This window comes from Pseudoliparis swirei, chromosome 7, assembly GCF_029220125.1.
Source record: "Pseudoliparis swirei isolate HS2019 ecotype Mariana Trench chromosome 7, NWPU_hadal_v1, whole genome shotgun sequence".
Lineage (NCBI taxonomy): Eukaryota > Metazoa > Chordata > Actinopteri > Perciformes > Liparidae > Pseudoliparis > Pseudoliparis swirei.
In genome coordinates, this window is record NC_079394.1 from 12,315,887 (window position 1) to 12,332,207 (window position 16,321).

At 41.9% G+C, this 16,321-nt stretch overlaps 1 protein-coding gene across 1 annotated transcript; it reads right to left on the reverse strand.

The window, feature by feature from the left end:
* Position 1: 1 nt before the first annotated feature.
* On the reverse strand, positions 2-15,163 carry LOC130196701 (protein shortage in chiasmata 1 ortholog). Its single transcript, XM_056419029.1, is given in 27 exon segments — positions 2-651; positions 1,083-1,509; positions 1,636-1,992; positions 2,651-2,800; positions 2,976-3,107; positions 3,355-3,442; positions 3,558-3,679; positions 4,422-4,533; positions 5,385-5,481; positions 5,567-5,742; positions 6,594-6,663; positions 6,857-6,929; positions 7,004-7,185; positions 7,557-7,649; positions 7,795-7,989; positions 8,110-8,337; positions 9,135-9,578; positions 10,483-10,731; positions 11,017-11,155; positions 11,332-11,444; positions 12,493-12,612; positions 13,264-13,405; positions 13,488-13,753; positions 13,847-14,037; positions 14,119-14,209; positions 14,880-15,009; positions 15,106-15,163. Coding segments are annotated over 27 exon segments (4,524 nt in total). The 5' UTR covers positions 15,157-15,163; the 3' UTR covers positions 2-565.
* Between the last annotated feature and the right edge of the window lie 1,158 nt (positions 15,164-16,321).

A 16,321-nucleotide genomic window follows, 5' to 3' on the forward strand; every position in this document is an offset into this window, starting at 1 on the left:
AGGCATTTCAACTGTTTATTAATGTGTAGTATTTTTAAAAACATTTTATAATACAACTGTGTTGTATTGGTATTTATTATCTGTTACAGTTCTGCCTAACGATACAGATTATTCCAAATATACACACAATGAAAAACAAGTGTGTTGAAATTCAAGCATAAAAGTCTCCAAACAATTCAGAATAAATAGGATAACAATAAACTAGCAGACAACCAATATAAAAAAACAATCAGTATTTTATATTATCAAACTATTAGACTGAAAAAAAGAATTAAATATTATTTATGTCTTCACAATTTAATTTCTGTTCCTGCTTTTTTTCTCTCAACACAGCTGGTTTGAGAAGATATCAGGAAAGGAGCACTGATGCTCGTTAAGAGAATATATGCCTACAATAAAGACATTTTAATCCATATTTAAAAGATGGGGAAACTTGGCTTACAATAGAAACTATTATGCAGACTAACCAGGCAAAAAACCACCATATAACATGAATAAAACCTCAGAAGCTTTAAATTATGCAATTAACTGAAATCTAACGTAACTTTCTTGTCGGTGTTCACGCCTAAAATAGCTTCAGCCTCGTCTGTCCGTCACTTCTGCCGGGCACCTTCTCATAGCTCAGCCTCCCTCTCTTCAGTGGCGTCAACACTGCAACACAAACGCACGGAAATATCCAAATCTCAATTTCTCCTATAAAAACAACGCTTAAAATAAACATCCAACCAAATGTAACGCAGATGTTTACTAATTTTCCAGAGAATTGTCATAAGGGAATATGAAATGAATGCTTCTGCCAGTCGTTAAGATACACACTAACTCTCCAGCCCGACACTCTTTTTAATGATGTCATTTCATCTTCGCCCTCCTCCCCTGTAATGTATTAAATGGCATCCGTCAAACTTCAAAGGGTGGAAAAACAATGTACGCAAAGTGGTGGAAATATGGAATTCACATTTGTTTTATGCATAATTTGAGGATCTGACATTTTTGTCTTGGTTTCTTGCACGTCGTGATGTATTTGCTCGAGTCTTTTTTCATAACCGGTGGATGGAAACTGACCTTCAGCGTCCATCACTCACCTGTTCCCACCGAACCGGCGGCCTCGCCCCTCCTCTTCCTCTCTTGTCCTATCCCACATTTGGAGCCGTAGTGCGCCGAACTCGTCGGCGTTTCTCCGCTACTCGCGAGGTGGTCAGCGCTGCTGTGACCTCCTCGACCCCACAGCGCGACCTCTGTGGGCGGGCTCAGGCCGTAGGGGCCCTGCTGGATGCCTGGATGTTGGAGGTCACCGTAGACCGAAGAGGGAGTGCAGCTCTGACCGCTGGCCGGCGGCTGCAGCGGGTGGCTGAGACCGAATGTGGAGTCCAGCGTGAAAGGACTCTCCGGCTGGACTCCGCGAGTGTCGATGCTGAGGTTCGATGGAGCTCTCTGCGTCCACTCGTCGTTTGCTCTTCCGACTACTCTCCCCACCGCTCCGGCTCTGGGCCTCCAGCCAGAAAATGTCGCCTCCTCCCAGCCTCTGGCCTCCTCCCTGCCTCTGGCCTCCTCCCTGCCTCTGGCCTCCTCCCTACCTCTGGCCTCCTCCCAGCCTCTGGCCTCCTCCCAGCCTCGGGCCTCCTCCCTGCCTCTGGCCTCCTCCCTGCCTCTGGCCTCCTCCCTCCACGGATCACTGCCGGTCCAGCCCCTCTGGAGGGGAACATCTGGGCTGCCAAAGGAGGAACTCAGGTCGAGTCTATCCACGCTGCCCTCCTGCACCGTGGAGTCCGGGTACGGTTCGCTGAAGCTTTGATCGGCTCCGAACCGGAAGCTGGAGTTCTGGTGACTGCAGAATAGTTCTGGGTGGGGATTGATGGGGGCTTCTTGCTGTGGGTCAGAGTCCATGCCCTTTGGGTCAGCAGCGGTGGTCCAGGGGCTGTTGAGTGGACCGTCGGTCGGAGGCTCTGGCCGGTCCGTGGTCCGTGTGCAGAGGGAGGTGGTGTCACTGAACAGCTGAACCCAGACGAAGAAGAGTGGCTGTTCAGTGCTGATGTCACTTGTTTGACCTCAATTACACTTAATGTATGAACTCTCCTGCACACATAGTACGGTCTAATCAAAAGAAAAATAATTGTATCAAAATAATAGTGATTAATAATAATATAAAAACATTTGACTATTTTGATCATTTCTACTAAACATTTTCTGGTTCCAGTTTCTCAGATGTGAGAATTTGCTGCTTTTTGGTGACACATATAAGAGTATAAATAATAAATAATAATAAATGAGATATCTTTTCTGCCATTGGTTTGACAAATGTTTGTTTTGGTCCTTTTTCACGACATTTAATACACTAAATGACAGAAAACAAGAACAAAATTAGCAGGATAATCAATAAAGAAAATGATCTTTGTTGCAGCCTTAATACTGAAATAATAATCACAAATATCACAATTGACAAACACTGTTGAATGTAATAATTGTATATCCAAACCTATATTTCTATCCGGACGACACCACTTATAGGACGACACAATAAACATATCTCACAATTTAAATAATTGCAGTGCAACACATTGATCACAGAGGCAGAAAAGCAACATGCAGTGTGTGTGTGTGTGTGTGTGTGTGCCCGAGGTAAACTTGAACGTGGTGAGATATCGGTGCTCACCTTGAGGACTTTATGTGGCACCTCGGGGAGCAGCTCCATCAGCTGAGGCAGAGAGGCCCCCAGGAGCCACTGGAGGGACGGCGCTCTCCTCAGCATCAGCTGACTAACCAGAGGGTTAACAGACGGGAACTGCAACAGACACTTCTCCTCCTGGAGGGGGAAGAACAAATGAACGTCTTCTGCAGATGCAAGTTATGATAGATGTGATATACGACCTCTAAATGATCTTAATAAAAAGGGTCAAGTTTGACGCAGCAGAAGCCGTTGTACCCTGCAAGAGGTGCGTTCAGGCTCAGCTGACTATGAGACCCCCGCTGTGCATCACCTGTGAAGGAATCGCACTCAGCCAGTCTCGGTCCAGGTAGCTGAGCCGGTCCTTCTCACCGGCCGTCAGGCTGTGGAAGCAGATCTGGCGGATCCATTTGGCTATTTCAATCACCTCGGACACAATCAGCACCTGGCGAGCAGAGCAGTTGATATTATTTATCGATACCGTTATCGTGCCCGCCACCGCCGCTCGCAGGCGACTCGCTGTGTCACTTTTTCACGTCAATTCAGGGATGGAGCTGAATTTAACAATCTCGGTCTCGCGTTGATCAATGAATGTCATTTATTTGACCACATAGCACAGGTTCATGTCACATGACTAGATGATAGACTGGTACAAGGACTTAAAAGTTAAAAAATCCGTTTTTTTGTTCTACCTTGATGTCGAGATCCTCAGACTTCATGCCGAACAGCACCAGAGACGAGTAAACCAACACCAAGTTGCCGAAGGCTTCAGCGGAAAACCTGCCATTGCACAGGCAGACAGAATCAATGACGCCGTGCATGTGTGTATGCGCGTGTGTGTGTGCGCGTGTGTGTGCGCGTGTGTGTGTGCGTGTGTGTGTGCGTGGACACTGACCCTCCTCCCTGGCTGTCTCTGCAGTGCAGGATGAGCCAACAGTTGTTGTATTGCAAAGAGAGAGCGGTCAGCCTCATCACGACTCTCTCACTGGCTCGCACCTCACACAATTCATCCTCCTCCTACACACACACGCACACACACAAACACACACAGTTGCAGAAGCGGTTTGTTGTTAGTTGTCGCTGTCAAGACGAGATTTATTTCTTCCTTCACATTTCCATGCAATATCCAAGAAGCTCAGTAGAGGGCGATAAAAACATGGAAGAAAGTCAGCGTCATAATTGATGTGTATGTTTTGTGTTGTAGCAGAGGACATCCTTTTCCCTCCCCCAATAGGAAAAGTGGGTGGAGCCTAAAAGTTTATAAATTAGCACACCTGTGAGCAGGAAAGGGAGGGGAACAAACAAACATTTTGGAAAACCAGCATGGTGACCAGCGCAAGGAGCGAGAGTGGGTGAAGCAGGGAAAAAAGACGTGGTAGTTAGCAATCAGCTTCCGTCAAGCATTTGTGAAGACTGAGTGGTGACCAACTCCCCTTGGTCCACTTTTATTTAATTAACGTGTGCAGAGAAAATGTCAGTTATCTCCAGACTCCTTTTGAGTCTGGTTTTCAGTTAAAGGACAGTGTCTGTTATCTTTTGACCCGAAGAAATATATAAAAATTGAAAGACACTGAATGAACTGTATTCCGGGTGGTGTTTTTTGTGTTTTGCTTTGTGTCCTGCATGTTTTTCTTAGTGGAGGAACTGGCTAGCCAGCTGGGCCCCTTATTGCTGAGGTAGTAAAACTAAAGTACGGAGTAAATTGGATCCTACGCTACAGTGTGTGTGTGTGTGTGTGTGTGTTGATGCAGCAGGATACCTGAATGATGATGACGGTGCTTTCATCCACTGTGATGGCAGCGTAGTGCTGGGTCCCTCCGAGCATCTGTAGGGCCGGACAGTGGCTCCGCTCCATCATCGTGATGTCAAAGCTTTCACACAAACACGGAGAGAGAGAGAGAGAGACAACTTTCACCATGTGGTGTTTAGATAATGGTTTATACGATTTATCTTCACTGGCAAGTCTGGGAGAAACACTGCGTGTAAAAGCCCATCTGTAAAAGAACATTCTTGAAATGTCTAGAGGTAAGAGATATATTAGAATAACCAGACAATCTGACACAATTAATCAATTTAGTGATTGCTAGAGAATGAATAAGCAACTAATTTAATAATTGATTTCATACTTTATGAATGATAAATTATTTATTCTCTGGTTCTAGCCTCTCAAAAGGTAAGGATTTGTTTCTTTTAATTTGATATATTTTCAAATTGAAAAACAAATGCAGATTTGGACTGTTGAGCGAACAAAACATAATATTTGATGACATCAATATTTTCTGATAAAGAAAACAATCGTTAGTTACTAGGAAGAAGTGGCCAAAATTAAACAAACAGGAAAAATGTATAACATTAAAAAAAGTGAGTAAGAAAGACTCAAAATGTATGATGATAATTTTACTTTTTAAATATCTAAAAGTAATGGCTAAATGAAAAAAAATGAAAAAACTCGAGTCCGACATGACGAGGCATGTGTTTGACTGATTTCCTCTAAAAGACGAGTAAACTGTTATTTAACAGCTGATCATATTTAGAGCATAATTTATTAGATTGTGTAAACTGCAGGTTAGTGTGCAGGTTTACGGTTCCCATGGAGTCTTGAACATATTGAACCATCTCATTTAATGTAAAATAACTATAGATGATATTGCCAGGTAATCCAGGTATTTGACAGGCTGTGTGTGATTGAATCAGACTTCACCGCATGAATGGGATCATTTACTCTGACTCCAGTGTCTGCAGCAGCAGAGGACAGTTGAGGAGTCCCTCAGTGACAAACAGCACGTATGGCACCGCGTCCTCCAGGGACCACGGGGCTTCTTGAAAAGAACATCACACATCACTGTCCAATCGTGTGAATAATATTATGTGTGTGTGTGTGTGTGTTTGGTGGCAGCAGCTGACCAGCGTCGGGGAGCGTCGTGCTGAAGGCGAGGTGACCGATGCTCCTCTCCCTGCAGACGGTGGCCCAGGGGGAGTGGCCCGGGTGGTCGTACTCCACCACCAGAGAGAAACAGCTCCAGGGGAAGTCGGGCCCGACGTGCTGCTCGTACACCACCACGCACGCGCTGTCGCACACGCTGGTGGAGCGGTTGGGGGGGGGGGGGGGGACACTTTGTTAAACACAAATTGGAAGATATTTGGAAATATTTCCTTAACACAGCAACAAAATTGATTAACCACTTACTCCGTGACATAAGAGCACTCTTTTTTTAAATATTATATTTTCCAAATATTTTCACAATGCAAGACGACATGCAGAGCATACAGAGCACACTACATTAAACAGTACAGAAAATTACACAAGTTAGGAAAAAGAAAAGAAAAATACACAAGTAGATGAAATATAATGAAATAAATAAATAAAGTAAGTAGATAATTCACCCACCCAAAGAGAAAAAAAGGAAAAAAGTTGATGCATAGGATGATGACGGTGCATAATTCAGAGCTCCAAATAGTTAGTCCTATGGTACCGGTAGTGTTGTACCCATGTACTCAAAATAATATATTAAATATTAAATATTAATATTATTAGATATTAAAAAAGACACCAAAGCACTCCTGTTGCTTACTCGGTGTGAAACGAGGGATGGTTTTTAGTTGAGGTTCATAAAACTCAAAGTCAGGAGCACTTTAAATGACCATTTGCTGCTTGTAGAGTCTATTAGTGCTAATATGTGATCAAAGAGGAATGTGCTGGAATACTTGTGACATTTCAGTTTTTCTTTTTTAATAAATTTGCAAAGATTTCTACATTTCTGTTTTTTTCTGTCAAGATAGGGTGCTGAGTGAAGCTGAATGAGAAATAAAATGAACTTTTTTGATTTTAGCAAATGGCTGCAATGAAACAAAGAGTGAAACATTTAAAGGGGTCTGAATACTTTCCGTGCCCACTGTATGTGTGTAAATTATGCAATGAACACACATTTACCTGCTGACCACACTGGCACCATTCAGCTTCTTCTTGTCGCCCTCGGGACAAACTGCTGTGACGGCTGCACCTGAGTCGACACACACACACACAAAAGAAACACACTTCACATACACGTACATGATCATGTGAGCGTCACATGTTAGGAAGCAAACTGATGCATCAGTAACTTTTTGTGTTTGGCTCCCGTTTGCACGGTGGTGATTATTAGTTATTAGAAGTGTCGTGTAGCTGATAGGTGAAGGAGATGGAGGGTCGCTCACCAGCCACGCGGCTCAAACTGCTGATGATCAGAGATCTGATGTCGTCGGAGTCCACCGATATTATGACGAGGATCTACAGACGGACAAATGATCAGCGCAACGGTTTTTTTCCGACACTGAAACCTGATTGGTGCTGTTAAAACGGACTTTCTCCGTGTTGTTCTGTCCCGTTCTGCCGTGCAGTCGCGAGGCCAGCAGCGCCTGCAGCTCCAGCAGTTTGAGGTTCGCCTCCTGGCTCTTGTGGCTGAGGTAGAGGACGATCTGCAGCCTCTTCACCAGCGGCTCCAGACTCTGCTCTGCACACGCCTCCGCTGCCGTGGTCAAGTACTCTAGAAAAAGAATTGTTGAAATGCAGATTAATGAATCTGCACACATGGAAATCCTCATAAATACACGTAGACAGCCCCGAAAACATGTGTTCCCCTTCAGCTTCTTAAGAGGAGAGATGAAGTCTGAAGAACTGGACCAGTTTTAGTACACTTCTGGTATTATGGATTTTCTCACTGGGTTAAATGGATTTGCATTAAACAAATATATTTCTTTGCTTTTTTTTGTCAATCAAATCTGAATAAAACCTCCCGCACGTCGTCCCTGACAGAGACATGATGACTCGAGGTGTTTGCTCTGCATTAAGAAGCATCTTGACCCTTAACTACAGAAATGGACTTTACAACCGAGTTTTAAATCCACGTGTACTGACCCAATGCAGTACCGAGGTCACACTTCAGCAGCACCTCCTTAAACGTCACCAACACGTGAATCAGAGCCGCCTGGTTGAAAAGCAGTTCCTGATCTGCACACACACACACACACACACACACACGACCAGCAGAGGGATTTCACACCTTTTTTAAACATAGATTTTCTGAATTCATATCTCAAAGAACAGTCACACGTTAAAAAATTGTGTTTCTGCACTACATCCTGGTGTTTTGTACCTCCGACCCGCTCGGCACTCTGTGCGTGTGTCCTGCAGAGCGCCTTCTCCTGCTGTTTGAGGAGGAAGTGCGTTTGGTCCGGGGCCAGGCAGCTGAAGTCTCCTCGTACCGGAAAGTTGAGGCCCAGCTGCCTGGCAGCCCTCAGACGCGGCTGAGCGAAGGCCAGCAGCTCACTGTGGGCTCGCTGCTGGCTGTCTGTAAAGGAGCGAGTCACACACACACACACACACACTTCAAAACAATTTCTCAACCATCTTATCCAGGTTTTTCTCACAATTTCAGGACACATGTTCGGTATATGATTTGGCTTCGCACCGGTAGCCTGGACTTGTATCACTCTGCTGTCCTGTCGGTTCTGAGGGACGGCCTGACGCGCCGCAGGGAGGATCGTACCCGTCGCCTGGCCGGCTGCGTTCTGCTCTCTAGTAGCATTTGCTGACATGGCGCTGCTCATATACGTCGACCTCTGATCTGATCTTTGCATCTGCGCTGGTGGAGGCTGACGGTGCTCAGATGGTGTGCTTGGTTGGTCCGTGTTTGGTGCTAATGGAAAGAATGAGATGATGTAACAGTGTGTAACTCGACACCAGTGTCATTATACTGGGATTGAATACATTGAGCCGCCTTGCTGACCGTTGAATCTTTATTTTTTTAATTCCATATTAAATAAGCCATGTAAAGGTGACAGTTTATTTAAGCCTATTCACATGAACACATTATTTCTTTATTATATTATAAATTACTTATTTAAACATTTCCTCTATTTTCTAAGAATTATTTGGTCTACAAAATGCCTTAAAATGTTATGTTGTCCAACCAACAGTCCAAAACCCAAATATATTCAGTTTCATAGTCAAATAAAAAGGGTTAGGGTTAGGGTTAGGTTTAAAAAGCTAGAACTAAAGATTTGACCTTAAATTACTACAAATAATATAATTATCCCAAAAATTTGATTATTTAAGCTTAATTAAATTAAGGCATGTGTGTTATTAATTATTTAGTACAGCAATAAAAAAACACAAATACGGATGAAGTTATTTCGTTGAGTTTCATGACTGTCTAAGAAAACCTCCACATTCATGATTTGACCACCTGATGGCGCCAACGTTTAAAACAAAATAAAATCCTCCATTGAGTAACTTGTAGTACAAGAAGTGCATATTTCTATTTTACCTTAAAAAAATGCAAAAAAAAGCATCGTGATATCAATATCTCTCGGAAACTTTCATTTCTTTAAAATAATAAATCTAGGCTCTCTACCTTCCACTACCCATAATTCATAGTTGTGTGCATGTGCACAAGTACCTCTACAGTGTGAGCACAGTCATTTCCCAGAGTACCTGGAGTCGAGCTCTGAGACGCTTCAGTAGCCGGAGCCGTGTGCCGAGATCTCAGCAGCATGAAGGTGGCCAGAGGGTTGAGCTCCTCCTCCGGTGGTCGTCTCATAAACTGCGGGCATCTGTGACGGTGTGCGGCGGACCCGGCGCTCTGCTCGGTCTTACGGGCAGAAACCACGCCTGGATCTTCTAGAAACCTCCCCTCTGAAACCCCATCTCTGGTGGTGGTGGCAGCAGAGTGAGAAAATAATAAGGGCGCCGGTTTTACCGCCTTGTGGTTTGCGTTGGCGGTGTGCATCAGGGAGGCGTTCTGGTACGCATCGGCATCGGTTTCCTCTTGAAGACGGGTGGCGGCGGAGGTCGCTTCAGCAGGAAAAGCGTCCGTTTCACGTTTCTTCGGGCGAGGCGACGGAGTTTCGTTTGTGGGCTTCATCAGAACGGATGTGACTGAGACCGGAGGAGACGGCGAGTGAGAACTCAACAATCTCAAACTGTAATCGTCTAAAACAATCAACTAATTGCTGGCTGTATAAAATAAAGTTTACCACGGCCATGTCCAAAACATTCAGTTTTCTTACTTAGATAACACAAAAGCTAATATTAATATTGTTACAGTGGTGGCTGGCCCCACCCACCTTGAGCCCCCCAAAAAATAAAAAAGAACTTTAAGCACTTTAACCCTAAGACGGTTCATAGAGGCATCTTAATATATAAATATGTTAAGATGTTCTCATTAAGTCAGGGATAAATGTTAAATATTTAACTACATGTTTGATACTTTTTATGCATTAAATCATACTGGGATGTTTTATAAAATTGATTGGATGGCACTAGCAAAAAAAAGATTCCACCAGCCGCTACTGCATTTGTGTATATATATATATATATATATATATATATATATAATTACTCAGTCAACAGATTAAAACAATCATTGACACATTTGACAGTATTATTTTATATATATATATATATATATATATATTTGTTGTAAGTATGCCAAACATATACACATATAGATATATACATATATGGATATATAAATTATATATATACATATATGTATATATACATATATGTCTATATCATATATATATACATATATATGTATATATATCATATATATGTATATATATGTTTGGCATACTTACAACAAATATATATATATATATATATACTATCAAATGTGTCAATGATTGTTTTAATCCGTTGACTGAGTAATTAATTTAATAGATTGTTTCAGCTCAAATAATTATCGAAAACAACACATAAATCCCCTTCTAACTACCACACTCACTGTAATATTGTGACAAAACAAAAGATTCAATAAGACACCGAACAGACGACTCACTCTCCACGTGTTCAGGGGACAGTTTTTTGAAGTCCTCCATCTTTTCCTCTGTGGCGGGGGGGAACTCGGGCCTCATGCTCTCTGTGAACTCTCTGTTGCCGCACAAATACACAGGCGGGGCCGCGGTCTCATTCCCCGACTGCGGTCTGCCACCGACGATGACGACCGAGCTCCGATTCTCGGACTTTATGACTTTCCAGGCTTCAGACAGCGGATGGAAGTCGACAGCCGGCTCGCACATTTGAGGCTCTGTGGGAAAATAAAGCGGGTTAGATTTTTAAATAACGTCCTTTTATAGGTTTATTTGTCGTGTAGGTCTCTCAAACTGGCGATATTAGAGATTCAGTGAACAGAGGCACGTAATTCTACGACAGCATTTATGCCAAAATGACCAAACTGATCGAAGTGCTTTCTGAAGTGACGCTGGAAGCTTCAGACACCGTCAGTCAGCTGGTGTTCTTCGTTTGACGAGAGCTCAGACTCAACGCGACGGGCTACTTCGACGACAGATTGTTGGAAACGAAAAACATTCACCTGCCAACAGGAAGCCCACCACGGAGGTTAGATGCTTCTCCGCTTTCCAAAGTGCCGTCTCCATCTCTTGCTGAGCTCTTGCTGACACCAGAGATCTACGTGACAATCATTCGTGTGACAAGACAATTAGAAGTGATATCTACTTCTAATGCAATACACAAGGTTTTATTCTCTGCATGTGTTGGAGTCATCTCAACTAAGGCCGTTTATGAAAAGTATTTGATTTAGTTTTCTTCATTAACTTCATGTTGTACACTTCGTACGAGCAGTTTGACCCCGTGATGTCATCACTCACCCGCCGTAGATCACGGACACCTCCTCTTCCTTCTGGAGTTCACAGGTGGGCGGCCATGTTTGGGTTTGGCTGGTCTTGGCACTCGGGGTCAAAGTCACGTCCAGCTCCATTTCAGTTGGAAGCATCACGCGTCCTGAGAGGGAGATGTATTAGTGTTTGCACATTGCCTCTCTACCTTCTGCACCAACCTCTAGGACCAAAAGAGGGAAAACAATCATATTACACATTATTTTATTGTTTGTATTCTATTCAAAATATTTTGAAAGTGAACTTTGATTGGTTGGTGGCCCCTTTGAAAAAATAACCATGCATTATTTGGAGGTCATATTTTCAAATGTTATAGAGTACAACTATAGAGGAGCAAATCAAATGTAAATGCTATAGTACTTGACTACTACTACTATATGTACTTAAATACATCCAACCAGTGCTTTTTTTTTACTCCATTACATTTATTTAACAGTTAATTATTTTTTAGATTAATATTTTACTTATAAACATTTTATAAGATATGATGCATTATTAAAGATTAAACTTCCTGGCAGTATATAACATATAAAAATAGCTCACCCCGACCAACTGCAAATTGTAAGTATTTATACATCATGAATAATGATAGGGGCCGGTGTTCCTAATGAGTACTTTTATTGTATTTTTAATGCTTTAACCCTTGTGTTGCCTTCGGGTCAATTTGACCCGATTCAATGTTTAATGTCGGTGTTCTTTCGGGAGTCAACAAACAAACATAAAGTACCTCACACTTAAACTTGGAAAACAATATTAATTCTAATAATTTTCTGGAGATTTTAATAGCTGGGGTCATATTGACCTCAAGGGTAAAATATGTTAGTAAATATAAAGGTAACAGGAGGGTTAAACATTGAATCGGGTCATATTGACCCGAAGGCGACAGGAGGGTGAAACATTGAATCGGGTCAAATTGACCCGAAGGCAACACAAGGGTTAAGTACATTTTGCAGCTCACATGTTCATATTTTTAAGTACATTTTAAAATGCAGGACATTATTGGTCTGTGTATGGTCTTGCTACTTGTACTTAATAACAGATATAAGTACTTCTTCCATCTCAGCTGTCAGGTGGTGCATGGTAGTAAACGATATCTGTCCGAACACGATGAACTAACAAGTTACCCCTCCGTGTTTTCTCTCTGTAACTTTTACCTGCCGGATCCAACAAGCTTTCCTTGATGCTGCATTTCTTGTTGGGCTCCTCTGGTACTTGGTATCGTGAAATGTCAACCGATGCTGGTCCATCTGACGGGAGAGCCGAGAGAAATGTGACTCCAAGTTTACATTTCTGTGCCACTGTGCATTTCTATATATCCTAATCAGCGTCAGAAATACATGAGGGCAAAGGGCAAAACTGCCCCTAAGAAATATAATGTTGCCCCTGATATCACTAGAAGGGCCCCCATAATTTCCTCTAATAATTATGATAATTTAGTAGTCCTTTGTTCTTTGTTGTGTGTGTCCTATCTGTGTTGCCTGTACTGGGTAGGTACACACAAAAAAACAATCAATAAATATATTTTTTAATTATAAAAAAAAAAGAAATGTTATAATTATTATTTGTACAATAAATAACCACAAATAAATAAGAATACAATTGAATGATTGTCTGATTTATGTTTTCTGTTTGTTTTTTGTTAAAAAAATCTCAGAAAACATTTTGAATCTGTAGACTACTACCTAAAAGTCTTATTATTAAAATGTGTATGACAATTGCTCATATACTGTAGGTCTAAATAAGTATATTTATTATTTTTAAACAAAGGTTAAATGTGATTTCACAAGTTTAAAAAAGTGCCCCCAATTTCTTTTTAAATGCCCCTGGATTTCAGTCAGTGGGGGAAAACATTGCACCCCAAAACATATGTAAATGTCCTACCCTGATCTTAATAATACACATATATATTAATTCATGTTAATTACCTTTACGAAGCACAGCCAGGACTGGGAGTTGCTCATCCAGCTGTTCAGGAGCAACGGTCATCTGATCACAGATGCTTGAGAAGGTGGTGCAGTTGTCTCGGCTCAAACTCAGTGTGTCCACCACCACGGGAAGCAAAAGAGACTACACAGAACAAAAAGAGCATTTTGAAGTCATTTTTAAAAACATAAGGAGCAAATCACTCTGCATATTCCTTTTTCTTTACCTCTTCTTTCATTAGTGACTCTTTACCAAACTCCTCGTGAATGTTTGCACACGTCTGGAGGTCCCTGGTGTGCACGTCAGGAGGTTTTTCAAAAGACGCACACCTGAATATGGCGTCCTCAGAGAGGGTAACTCCCGTTGAGCTCTGCAGAGGGTCGGCCACAGGAAGCATCCTCAGCCTGGACAGCTTGGCCTTCAGCGTGGGTAAATGTCTCTTAAAGTGTGGCAGGGGATCGGCAAGGATGAGCTCGTCTGGCAGGAGGAGATCTTTGAGAGACATACACAGATTTTGGGTGAGAAAGACAATCAATGTCATAGATATTCTTTAAATGATTATTCTGAAAGCAACATTTGACTTACCTTGGTTTTCCTTTCCATGTTTCATCTGGTCAGCTGTCCACTTAAAAAATGATTCCCGACACGTGTCATTGATCCGTGTCTCTTTTAAAAGGCAGAAATACTCATTTGGGTCTACATCCTCCAGTGAGTCAGGATTAGAGCTGGGTATCAGCTCCACATCCCCTTTCACATCACTCAGAGTCACTTTAAATCTGGAATATGAATATTTAAAACCACAAATCAGACAATAAAACATAATGAGAGTAAAAATATGCAGTAAGAACCTTTTAAACCTTTCTGGTGGAATATCTGCTTGGCTTTTTTCTCCCAGGTAATCGAGCACCGAACCACTGACAAAGAGTTTGCAGGTTGAGATCACCTTTCCTAAAAGAAGTTCAAAAGAAGTTCCTGTTTGTTTAAATAAATAAAACCTGACGGCAAGATGTTTAGAAGGATTGGGACACTTTTAAAGGAGGAAGTGCTTCCTCTCAGGTAATGAACCTCACAAACCATCTCCCATTAATCAAACAATTTGTGTAGATTTGGGGGATTGGAAAAATCAACAGAAACCTGGTTAAACAAACACCTAAATCCATATGGTAGTCGATCAGAATTGGTGAGAGGTGTGCAAAGCTATACTGTGAATTAATAATTGGGATTAAATTGTGTAATGCCTCTTTTTTTTTTAGAATTGGGATAACTGTTGGCGCTTCCATATGCTAAAATCAGAGCAGTAAGAATCATTATAAAGTGGAAATTATTACTTTTACTCATACTCATAAAGATAAGTTAAAGAAAGTGACGAATTTGTGTCCCCGAACTGAAACATTAATTTTAACATTAATTTATATCACATTATGTATTTTTTTTAACCCAAATCCCAAACTCTATATCTTCAAAGGGGGAGTTTATTGTATTTTCTCGCAAATTATGTCACACTAGCTAGTAAGAAATGGACTGGGACTACATTTGATATTTTAAAAAATTATAATAAAACCCTCTTAAAAACACACAACACGTGCACGTGAACATCGTGGTTGGTCCGTTTCTTTACCTCTGATCCACGGTGTCCTGTAGGTGACTTCGGGCAGCTGGCCCCTGTGTGGGTACAGGTCACTGGTACCAGTGACGTAAGGTGCTGGCAGCGCCAGTAGGTTCATCATTAGCTTCAGACTGGTGGTGGTCTGGAATAAAAGGGCCAAGGAGGAAGGCAGCATCAAGGTTTAATGACAGTATTCGGACGTACATATAAAACAAATAAAAAAGGCGCAAAAACTCACCTCAAAAACATAGTCGAGAGCTTTAAATCGGACGGAGGGGAAGGTTTGCATTAAACCGTTGTCGTGTTCAGACCTGTGACGGTAAACATCATTAAAGATTGACACGCAAAGACGTGAGCTTTGTTTCCAAGTGGTGTACAGTTAAGCTAGCAGTTTTAACTTATTTATAGTTCACTTGTTCTACGTCCTTCAACTTAATTACATGTTTTTGATACAACTAAAACTTCATAACAGCACAAATGGAACAAATAAACATGAATAATCGGGCTGTGTATTGTAACATCAACTTACATTTGACTGTTGACTGCGTTTTGTGTTGGTGTTTTAGGTTATAGGACAGAAGCGTCTATCAGACAAAGATCATTAATTGCGGATGGTACCAGTCAGGGTTGCCAGGTCTGTGTGACAAAACCAGCCCAATGGCCAATCAAAACCAGCCCAAAAACCAGCCCAATATCAGAACTCAAAATATGCCCGTGCCAAACCATATACACTGCTTTTAAAGTCCATGTCCATGTGTGTACGTGCTGATCTGGAGTCCGTTTGGTAGGATTTGAGTATAAATAAATTATTTCATTTAAAATATGGATTTTTATTTAAAGATATTCATGTATTTGCATGCAAAATAGGTCTACCCGAACCAGCGGACAAAAAATTCAACCCGCGGCAACACTTCAAAAGTAGCCCAATTCCGCGGGAAAACCGCGGATCTGGCAACACTGGTACCAGTACTTCCCGGACGCATGCGCATTGAGGTGTTTTGTATTAATATATAGTTCTCTCGTAAGGTACAAAGATCCTTCGTCTTAGCTGAAGAGTAGACCCACATGACCTCTGTTGTCCCGTACCAAGGTAATGTACCGTACAGCATTACGTTCAGTGAGTTATGTAGTACGTTATTGAGAAGAGGTGACGTTTTTATAGGTGCCCTGCTGGGTGTTTAAGGATAATAACGTACCGCAAAGTTACGATTGTCAGTTGCACCAAGGTGGCATATGGCCCCGTATGACCACTCCTGCTATGGGATTCATTTACTCTTTTTAAATATATTATATGCGTTGGCCCTTCCATTGGCACTACGGTTCCGGCCTATTACGTGCTGTTTTAGATGCTTTCCCGGCGGGTTTAAGGTGTGCATAGTTAGTTTTTCTGCTCGTTCAAAGCATATGACATTATATCTGAGCCCACTGCCTTAATTTCGTTGCAGCATGGTTTG